The 11,308-nt window shown below is 37.5% G+C and overlaps 1 protein-coding gene across 4 annotated transcripts in view; it reads right to left on the reverse strand.

Moving 5' to 3' along the window:
• Positions 1 to 9,556, reverse strand: part of UBXN2B (UBX domain protein 2B) — a 14,942-nt gene extending 5,386 nt beyond the window's left edge. The window contains exons 1-6 of one of the 4 annotated variants that reach the window (XM_072411156.1): positions 9,147 to 9,529; positions 6,564 to 6,667; positions 4,523 to 4,649; positions 3,653 to 3,745; positions 2,225 to 2,334; positions 533 to 688 (exon numbers count right to left, since the gene is read on the reverse strand). In XM_072411156.1, the coding sequence (XP_072267257.1) occupies positions 533 to 688; positions 2,225 to 2,334; positions 3,653 to 3,745; positions 4,523 to 4,649; positions 6,564 to 6,667; positions 9,147 to 9,278 (722 nt within the window). In that variant the 5' untranslated portion in view covers positions 9,279 to 9,529. Of the gene's footprint in view, positions 1 to 532; positions 689 to 2,224; positions 2,335 to 3,652; positions 3,746 to 4,522; positions 4,650 to 6,563; positions 6,668 to 9,146 lie in introns of all 4 variants that reach the window. The other 3 variants (XM_072411157.1, XM_072411159.1, XM_072411158.1) reach the window with 3 other exon arrangements.
• Between the last annotated feature and the right edge of the window lie 1,752 nt (positions 9,557 to 11,308).

The raw sequence follows: 11,308 nt of genomic DNA on the forward strand, positions 1-11,308 counted from the left end.
AGAAACTTGAGCTGCGGTATTAAGTAAAGGAGATAAGAAGTTTTAAATAATAAACAGAATTGGAAGAAGAAAAATAGTTTAACATGTAATGTAAGTGTACAGTAGCAATAACATTATATATTAATTATATAATATAATTTTATATATATATAAATTTCTTTGTATTGGACTCAATACAGCTATTTTGATTTGAATCCAATACAAAATTATTCTCGCCCGCACCCACTTCACCGGTAAACCCCAGAGATCGTCTTTGCACATGCTGGAAGAAGATCGAAGAAAGAAGTCATGTCCGGAGGAGCTGCAGGGACCAGCAGGACATGGGGGGCGACAACAGAACAAGGTAGGTTTTTTTTTTAATGTTTTAAGCAACCCTGAGTGTGACTCGGGATTACTGCTTTTTGCATGGTAAATCCAGCACGGGTCACACTAGGGGGGTTTATATAAGTCAAATTTACTAATACTAAATATGTGTTTTAAATGCTTTACACATAGAGATCATTATGTTAAAAAACTAAGGCTACATGTATACCTTCCAAGTTTTTTTCCCTCACCACTGAAGGCTTTGAATTTTAATCTTGGCTTAATATATTCTTGGTCTTGATGGTCTTCCATATCTAAGCTGACTTGGAAACCATGGACCAGGTGCTGGAGCTCCACTGGGATTTCCCTGGAATGAAACAACAATCTGACAATATTTCAGCATAAATTTAATTTACGTTTATTTACAAAAACAGTCATGACAAAGCCTGCTGGTTATTTTACTCATAATTGTAACTACTAGCCAAGAACCACAACGTTATTAAGACTCCACAAGGGGTTGCTATAAACAGAGCATAGTAGACATTGGTTTTAACTAAAGATGATCCAATATTTGGATTACTATGGCAATTTAAATTAAGTCTTTTAAGGTGAGACTAAATGAATTAGCTTAATATAGAGCTTCATAAAAGCATATTTTCCTAATGGAAACAATGACAGCAATAAAAGCAAAATGTTTTTCTAAGATTCCCTATTCTGTCCTGGTTATACAACAGGAAGCTTAAAAAAAATGCTGCTCCCAAGCTCTTTTATGTAACTCAAAGCCTAGGTAGCCTCAATTACATACTTACATCTTATGTGTGCACATTGTGATTCTATCATGCTATTTAAAACTACAGAAACCTTACTATTTTCAGACGGAGAATCCAAAGAAGCATATACATATTTTTTTTACAAACATAGGAACAACATTTTCAAAATACACATACAAAAAAAATTACCATAAGAGAAAACAATGGTTGATACTACTGACTTTTTTATGATAATTCTAATAGCGTGGGCATGTCTAAAGGCATTACTTCTGAATCACAGATTTAAAACAAACACATTATACAAGAAAAGACTGCTACTGTTAAAAAATGGATATCTTGATAACAGATTTAGCCCTGAGAAGGAAGACGGAATTCCTCTGCAACGCAATGACATTAGCTGCCATCCGGAAATTAATATATGACACAAGCAGAAACTGGGACACTAAGACCACTACTCACTACCTGAAGCAATGTTTCACCTTGCATAATGCATATGTCAGTCCCACTGAAGTGGATTGGACCCGTGGGGCATACTGCTCACAAACTATTTCTACCTGGCAATTAAGGGTACAAAGATTAATTGAGTAATTTATTTGTATACAGCACAGGATATTGGACTATTAAAACTTGGTTTAGTAATCTGTGGTCAGATGCTTTTTCCATCAGGCTGGAAAGCATCTATATATGAGAGGATAATTTGGAAGATCTTCATCAGTGGGATATCCTATTAATTGTTTTTTAAAGTTTTGACTTAGTTTTATATGGTCTGTATATAGTATATTTTTATTGAATTGCATTAGGATATATATCTTGTCAGTATATATATTTTTTAATTAGGCAAGAAATGTTTCCAATTTTCATTGTTGTTGGATATGTCCCTTTTTGCATTTAGATATTTTGCTTTAATCTACAGCTGCTGCTATTATATATCCATACCATAAAAGCTCCATGCAAAAAAAAATTTTAAGCATGGTTGTCAGATGAACGATTACAAAATCTAGCACCTACCACAGATGTTGACTGCTTGTTCAACAAATAAGCATTTTAGTTTTGAATCCAGGAGGGAATCTTTATGGTGGAGCAGGAAATGGTTAAATCGTGAAACCAACTGTATACAACTACATGTCTATATGTACCATTATTAATTTTACCCTTTCTTAATGGAATCCAGAAACCGGGCATTAACTGGGTCTGTGTAGGATCTCAGTTCTCCATCATCTAAACTGAATCCATTACTCCAGAGCTTCAGCAATATCTGCACCTGCCAAAATACAAATTTTATTTGCATTTAACAATGGCAATAAAATATACAGTTTTAGCAAAAGCTACAGGTTTATGCACTGCAGAACTCAAGTATATATTACAGTAATATATACTAGAAATGCATAAATCTTTTCTGTTCTATACAAAAAAAACAAATAGAAAAAAGTGAGTTTTTAAGCTTTGTATTTACCTTTGGGGATTTTTGGACTTTTGCTGTTAGCTTCAGCAGAATTATGATAAAGGTCATGGACGATCAGTAGCACTGGCATCAGTGGAGATAGGGATTACCAGTTCAGTGGCACAGACACAGAGAAATGCCCTTGAAATGGTCAGTTAGCCTTGACATGGCAATCACTGACGCAGCTGAGCGATAACAGTTATAGAAAGTGGGTATACCTAAAGAGTCTCAAGGTAAGACATGATGACACAGACTCTGCAAATAGACATTTTATAATTACAAAATGTCATAATAAAGCATGAAGTGTCACTTTTTTTTTACATTTCCAACCTGTTATTTACCAGTCGTTCCTTTTTAATTCCTTCTTCCTACACTGTAGTAGTTTACTGATTCTTGCTGGACCCTCCCACACAATTTTAAACTAAACTCCAAACTTTTTTCCTTCACTTGTAGATAATTATATCCTGTCATAAAAAGAAGAAATAGTCCAATTCAATATCTGCACACTTTACCCTTTACACAAGAAGCATGAGAAGCAGGTATCTTAAGCCCATCCCTTTCATGTATGATGGACAACACAAACATCTTCAATCCCTGATACTGGCCTGTTCAATCCTTGACCTTTTCCCTTTCAGCTATTGGAATTTTTTTTAGTCTTAGCATTATGTGTGGTTCAATAAAGTTTTAACTTTAAATACATTACATAAATATATATTATTTGCCTTTATCTTACCCCAAAGCTGTCCAGTTTATGACGGACTATAGCCAATAAGATTTTTTAAAATACCATATAATATTCCACTAAAATTTTAAGCAAAGCACAATTTTAAAGCTCAAATCTTCCTGCATACCACACTGCATTTCAAGATTATGAGCCAGTCGAATACCCAGAAACGACACACTAATGATGTCAACCCTGTGGGGCTCTGCACCCTTGTGTCCCCTGTGTTTGACTGACAGCACAAGGCCCTGATTAGCTATCAGTGCTGATCCTTCTCAACCCTATGTGAGTCCAGCTGTGCATTCTGATGTGTTTTATTTGAAAAACCACAAACCATCAATAACTGAAGTAAAACATGTTTTTTTCATGACATTCAAGTTACGTTAAAGTGTAACAGATATGAAGCAAAACACTTACATCAGGTCCTCCGGAAAAAAGCTCATCATCGTGTATGTATTCCGACTGCTTTATGGCTGAATTGCCAAGTTTATAACCACCTCCAGTAAATGACTAGAAACACAAAAACATTACAAGACCTTCATGGTTTACACATTTGCTGCATACTTTGTAAAAACAAAATACATTTATAAACCTTCAGATAAATAAAACATTTACAAATAAAATGTTACACATTTACAAGTGTCTATTGTATATACCATATCTTTTTTCTTTTCTTTCTGTTGCGATAAGTAGTAGTAGAAATTACAGATATTTGGCTTGTAGAAGTTTTTTTGTAATACAGAAACAGTTGTATGACATTGTAAAAAAAGACATCAAGACACCCTAGCTTTTCAAACTCATAGCAAACTCTGGGGGAACCCTGAGGTTCTAAGGAACACTGGATGAGGAACATTGACTTAGACTTGACTCTTCCTTTAAAAGAAAAAAGATTTAACTTGGCCCCTGTCTTGTCCCTCTTCAGTGCCATAGAAGTTGGAGAATTTGGAGAACAGTGCTGGGATAGTTAAGAGTATGAGTACCTGTTGAATTGCCATACACTGCAGACAATTACACAGCATTAAGCATTTCTAACCCTGACAACTTTCTGCCAATAGGAACATTTCCCATTGTGTATTATAATAACGTAATTCAAACGATGGGCAAAGTTTACATTAGCTGATAATTGTCAAGGGAGAAAACATTCCCTGCTGTGTTATTCTCCCTTCTTTGGAACAGAACAGAAGAGGATAGTTGTTTCTGAGATGGCAGCACAGGAGAAAAGAGAAAGTAAAAAGACTTTAGGGGAATTAAATGAGCAGATGTTAGACCATGCAGAGATGCACTTACCGTAGCTTTAAATAAATTTTTGTTTTCTGATGATTTGCTAGCTTCTGCTGCAGTCATAGCTCCATGTTCTTTTGCTTCTTTAAAAAGTTCATTCACAATTTTTCCAGGGGAATGGAGCCTAGAAATGCTATATTAATAGCAATAATCCTATTGATTAATCTCAACTTAATATAATTACAATATTGATGTACACTATTTTTGTTTGCTTCCACTATCATTATTCACAGTCTGATTAATTCACTACTCCTATCACAATGGTACCCAAATTTTATTCAGAGTTCAGTGTTCGGGAGACAAATGGATGGCATGGATAAGGACATTAAAACCTCTGGAAAACATAATCTAAAACAGTGTTTTTCAACCTTATTTAAGCTACCGCAAATTTTTTACATTGAAAAAATCCTGCGGCACACCACAAATCAAAAATGTTACAAAATGACACTCTGTAGCTAATTCTCGTCTCTAAGAATAAACAAGGCAATTACGCTACCTACTGCCACCCACTGACATGGAAGAGTATTACATTACTCTGCCAGTCACTACAGCACAGACACTCGACAATGGTAATTGGATAATTTCCCACGGTACACCTGAAGATCTCTCACGGCACACTAGTGTGCAGCGGCACAGTGGTTGAAAATCACTGCTGTAAAACACCAATAGTACAGCATGTATGCAAAGAGTAGCCTGTGTTTATGAAAATAAGGGGACCTGACTCTTTTCCAAGTCTCCCTTGTTCTCTTCTGCACTTATCCTTGTTCCTATCCGGTAATAATGTCTGTAATCAAACTATTAGGCGGAGGGGCCTAAGTGATTAGTAGAAGCGCTGGCATTTGACAGGTAAATGGCAAAAGCAGGGTTTATACTTGGAAGTGGTATCTCTCATTGCCAACCTGCATAAAAGTCAAGGTTCTGTGAACAACCTAGGCCTCGAATCCCAACGAAATTGACAATAGCAGCTACCGTAAGTCCATCAGAAAATGTTTGCTATTATCATCAGAAAAAATAATTAAGCAAGTCAGGATATTCTAAAATTTACAAAAAACTAAATATTTGCAAAACTAATTAGAGGCCAACATTAGTATTAGTGTAAGCCACCAAGCAATAAAAGCCTATGAATAGCTGAATTGTTTAGATGTCTTGGGTTTTCTTGGTAAAGTGCAGCAAAAATAAATTATTTCCCACCATACAGGTGCTTAAAATGAACTCAAGCTGAATATATAATTAAACATATAGGCATTAACCATTTAACTGCCAAAAGCTGGCAGCCATGTTTAGCCTGCCTTGAGATTCAGACACAGCGGTAACAAACATTGCATGCTTTAGCTCTACTTTAAGCAATAATTCTGGGTCACCAAACTCCCCCAACCTATGACTGAACAATGGAGGAGAAGAAGCACACTCATGAGGGCAATTCTGCATGTAAAAATATGCTTACAGATTTTTGTTAATATGTAACAGGACTAAATGGCATATGCTTGAAGTTCAACTTTAAGACTTTAGTATATAGCCCTAAATCTCATTAAGCTTATTTAATGACTTGGAGTGCAATGTGCAAAGTGTACAAACCCATAACAATCTGTCAATCTACAGAAAAGTAAAATGTGCAGTAATTGATTGCTACGTGTTGACATATGCCGTATCTTTTCCTAACAATGTAATAGCAAATAAAATCATTGTATCAAGCAAAAGGGCACTGTAACCTCTCAACTTCCAGCTACGTTTGGACAGGAAACTGTGTGTAACAATACAATGAAATGCTCCTCCTATTGTTTCAGTTAGTGCCACTATGGTAAATTTTCTTTCTGTTATGATTTTTATTAATAGAAATAGACAAAAAAATTAGAAGATTTTACAGTTTTCAATAAGATTCTGTAGAATAAACTTTCATATACCAGACAATGTTCTGTGCTTTATCCATATCCTGTCCATGAACAAACATGACAACCACAGCCTGGATATACTAATTGCAAATCTTTTCAGATACAATCTAACCTAGACGAAGTGTTTCTCCAGATCACTATGTAAAAATAAACTTTACCTTTCCTCGTAATGTTCTGTATGAGGTTCTAATAAAGAATCAGGCCCCTCAGATTCTGATGGTTGGTCTCTGGATTGGTCCTCACATAGGCGTTCCAAAGCCAGCTAAAATTGAACATATATTATCAAGAAAGATTACCATGCATGAAATCAGATTAGCGTGTGAGAGGCATCACAACTTTGCTGACTACAAAATATAAAATGATGAAAAGCATTTACTGTTCCCCCAACGACATGTGCTCCTCTTATAAGGTTACATATTACAACTTTATTGATAAATATAGTTTAATTTTTAGTAAAAGCATACTGTGAGTTAAAATACAGCTTTTACCTTTTTTTTTTTTTTTTTTTTTTTATAACTTCCATGTTTACAAGCTTGCTTTTCCTAGCCAATGAAGTGAACATCTCTCTCAAAACTTTTTTTTTACTTTTAATTATATAGCACTGACATATTACGCAGCACTGTACAAAGTCCACAGCCATATTAGTAGCTTTCCCTCAAAGGAGCTCACAATCTATGTCCCTACCATAGTCATATGTCATTACCATAGTCTAAGGACAATTTTGCAAGTTTTTGCAATTACTCAACTTTTGGCATGAAGTAAAAGTTACATGGGGAGGGCATTGCTTTTAAGTTGGTGTCATTGTGTGAAGTAAGCCAAGATTTACATTTGCGTTTGAAGGGTATGAAACCCCCAGTAATAAACCTCTCTATTTAAAAAGAAAATCTGTGAACTGATAATTTTTTGTTCATGTATTCTCTATACCTGTGCTGCACTCCCATCAGTTACTAGCAATTTAATTAGGTTGGCGACCAATGGTTTATTACAACCAATCTGATTTTCAATTACGATAATAAGGATCCTTGGTTTGGTTACTGTTAAGCAAAAGAATGAATTCCTCCCCCAGACACTCTGATATGTAGGTTTTGTGTTACATCAAACCCTCCTGTTATAGTACTTTGTATATTGTTTATATTTGGGAGTGTAAATTGGCTCCAAGCACAGAATACCTTGGACTTTTATACATGAACTTGATCACTCCAAACAAGCCGTGATATAAAGGCTGATAGTTATGTAAACTACAATCATCCATATATAAAATATACTTGTAGTTCTGAGTCTAAACAATATTGATGTTAATAAATGGATTGGTGTAATAATACATGCTGTCCATGTCAAAGTGTAACTATAAATAAAATATTTAGGAGGGTTTCATTGCACTGATGGGGTGTTGGGCTGTTCCTAGTATTATGCTTCTCAAAGAAAGCCTAAAGCAGAAGTAAACCCAAAACAATAAAATCTCACTTACCTTCAATCCTACAGATCAGTGGATCCGTCGGGAGGTTTCTTCCATCGGGTCCTACGTTGTTCCAGTACCAGTCTTTAGCCCATCTTCTCCTTTCTTCCATGTTCTTCCAGCTACGTCACCCGATCTCGCACTGCGCATGCACGAGATCGGGTGATGTAGATTTAGAAAAAACTTGCCCATTTCACTGCGCATGCAATAAAAAGGGCATTGTTGCTTTCTTTATTTTTTTTTTTAAAGTAAAAAGTGTACCCTTTTATGTAAAGTAAAAATTCTGAGTTTAGGTATGCTTTAAGGCGGACTGACATTTTTTTTTACTTTACATAAAAGAGTGGCTAACCCTTTTTTATAAAGAGAAAAAGTTTTAATTTTTTTTTTTCTTAATTTCTTAAATTGAAGAGGAATTTCTATTCTTTTGTCTTTCCTGCTGTGGAGGTAAAGACTGAATGGGAAACCTGTAGCTCCCTGTAATGCATACGTCATGTATTATTATTATTAAACAGGATTTATATAGCGCCAACATATTACGCAGCGCTGTACATTAAATAATCCCAGGAAGCTGCGTGCTGCTCCTCCTGCACATGTCTGATGTCGGCCATGTGTAAGGGGCTTTTCCTCTGAAAGCGCATCACCGGATCTCGTGCCTGTGCAGTGTGTTTTGGTGATGTAGGGAAATGAACCCAGAAGAAGATGGCGGTGCATAGTGTCCACTCCATGCCAGAAAGAAGGCGGGACAACTTGGGAACTACTGGACTTGGACTGCAAAGGGGTTGATGGCTGTCTACCTATAAAGATTTGTTTTTTAATGATAGTTCTGCTTTAACCTGTTCTTACCTAAACGTGCCCCACGTCTGTCCGTCTGTATGACCGTGATGAGCTCACTGGAGACCTAAGATTATGGTTAGACCCGGAGTGAGCAGGCAGCTCACCATTTGCACATTGTACAGCGACTGGTACTGAACTGCTCCCTGCAACCCCCATTCATTCTGAATAGGCTTCCATGTGTGACGTTACATGTAGGAAGCGGTGACCTTTCTGCAATACCAGTCTTAGATTTGTAAGACCTAGGGATTAATATGAAGGTGGTGTAAAGCATTATTATTAAACAGGATTTATATAGCGCTGTAAATTAAATAGGGGGTGCAAAAACCAGACAGACACAGGCAGAGTGACACAGGAGGAGGAGCGGACCTTGGCCAGAAGAGCTTACAATCTAGGAGCATTGATATATAAGATGAAGATATAATGATCACACCTGCACCGACTACTGACGCACCTGGATGTCCAGCACTGACGGCCTGAGCTGTGGCCCCGCCCCCTCCCTCTTGCTTTCATTGTCGCTGTCACCTCCTCCCGCTTCTCCTGTCTGATTTTCTCCGTCGCCGACCTCATCCTCTCTCTCCTCCATGTTTATTGTAAATAGCTGCGGGCAACTAGGCCAGCTCGTCGTTCGTCCCCGCCGCCTACGTCACGGGCTGGCCTCATCTCCCCGACATGCCTGTCACCAGCCAGCGCTCAGCCTGTGGCCATGGCAACCGCGCAGACTCGCTGAGATGTTCATGTATTGCGTGCGGGCTGCGAGTGACGTCACTCATTGTAGGTGATGGGCACAGCAATCTGTACGATGGCAAGTGCCTGACAGAAACTTCACAAAGCATACAAAACACAATGCAGATAAATAAATATTACATAATGGCAGATTAAATTATAATCTGCCTCTGGACTGCAAGCAAAATGTGACCACAGGTTTAATTCACATGAAGCAGCTACATGGTGGCCTCTGCATTCTCCAACCTATTTTATCCTCAGTGAAAAACACTTATCTGAGCACAAATTCATTATTAGAACAAGTTTAGCTATGGGTATATGTTAGCCTTAGGATAAGCAAAACCTAAGGGCCATCTAGCCAGGCGCTCCATGTGAATTCAGTCTTAAAGTGAAAATAAAGTTCCACTTTTAAAGCGTACCTAAACTCTGAATTTTCACTTTATATAAAAGAGCAAACAACCCTTTTATCTAAGGTAAAAATTCTTTTTTTTTTTGAAGTGCAACACCCTTTTTTTTTTTGAAAAAAAAAAGCACTGCCCCCTAATTCTCGATCACCTTGATACTTACGTCACGCATCCAGGAAGGCTCTTGGGTGCTCCATCTGCGCATGCCGGAGCATCCCAGCCCTTTCATCCAAAGCAAAAAAATTGCTGATCGCACGCATGCAGTGAGATCGGTAAGTTTTTTTTCCCATCTATGTCCCCCGATCTTGTGCCTGCATCGGGTGACGTAGGAAGAAGAACCGGGAAGAAGAGGAGAAGATGGGGGCAACTGGAGCGCCGGCTCGAACACAAATACTGAGACAACTCAGGACCCAATTGAAGAGACCTCCGGACTGATCGACTGCCCTGTGGGATTGAAGGTAAGTGGATTTTTTTGTTTTGTTGGACTTTTGAGTTTAGTTCCACTTTAAGTTTGCATGATCAGGCCGGTTATTATTGTAGAAGGTGACAGGTGATGTCTCTTCCGCAGTAATGCGTCTTACCTACCTGATCTCCCCAGGTTTCTGAAATCAAAGCTGAGCTGTGCATGTGCAGCATCAGCTTTGGTTGCCTGGGAACAGCACAATCCCAGCTTTCCTTGCGTATGCTTGTATGAAAAAAACTCCTAAATGACTGAGCAGAAGTTACGTCATCCCAGCACAGCCAATCAAGAGGGCCGAAGATCGTCAAGAAGAAAAATACAAGAAGTAAGACGGTGGTGCCCAATAGAGTGGCATTTGGCAGAAAGAAATATAGGCATTTAATCTCTTCTTTAAAAAACAAATCTTTTATGGCAATTTGCTTTTGGAAACATGATTACTTTAGTGTTACACTAACAATGTGAACAAATGAATTTTTTACCTTTGTGCATCCCAATCTTTTATCAATAGGAAAAATGTCCTAAATTTCAACGGAAGCATTGATGTGATATCCTTATAGTTGGAACTTTGTTCATTATATTTTGGTTTGTAAATTACCTCACAAAAAAACATCAAAAACAATCTTAAATCTTGGATCTTAAAGTGAAAGGAAAAGGCTGTGAAACTCACACATTTACATAAATGTGAAACGACAGAAATAAGGACTGTGGTAATGTGGCCCTCAAAGCACGGGAGAGGAGAATTTAAATATCATTTTCAGGTAGTCCCCAGGTTACATACGGGATAGAGACTGTAGGTTTGTTCTTAAGTTTAAGGTGAGTAAACCTTATGGAGCCTAGACATTTATTAACTTCTGGAGCAAGAAGTGTTTTGATATGCAAAAAGAAACATCTGCAGTTCATCTTGGTCATTAAAGAGTTACAAGATGTTGCAGAAAGAGCTCACCCCCTAAGATCACCCACAACCTCAGCTGTGTTTAGCAAAAGATTTCAAGTCATGGAACCTGGATGTCCTTAACCCGAACGTTA

Source organism: Pyxicephalus adspersus, chromosome 5, assembly GCF_032062135.1.
Source record: "Pyxicephalus adspersus chromosome 5, UCB_Pads_2.0, whole genome shotgun sequence".
NCBI classification, from domain to species: domain Eukaryota; kingdom Metazoa; phylum Chordata; class Amphibia; order Anura; family Pyxicephalidae; genus Pyxicephalus; species Pyxicephalus adspersus.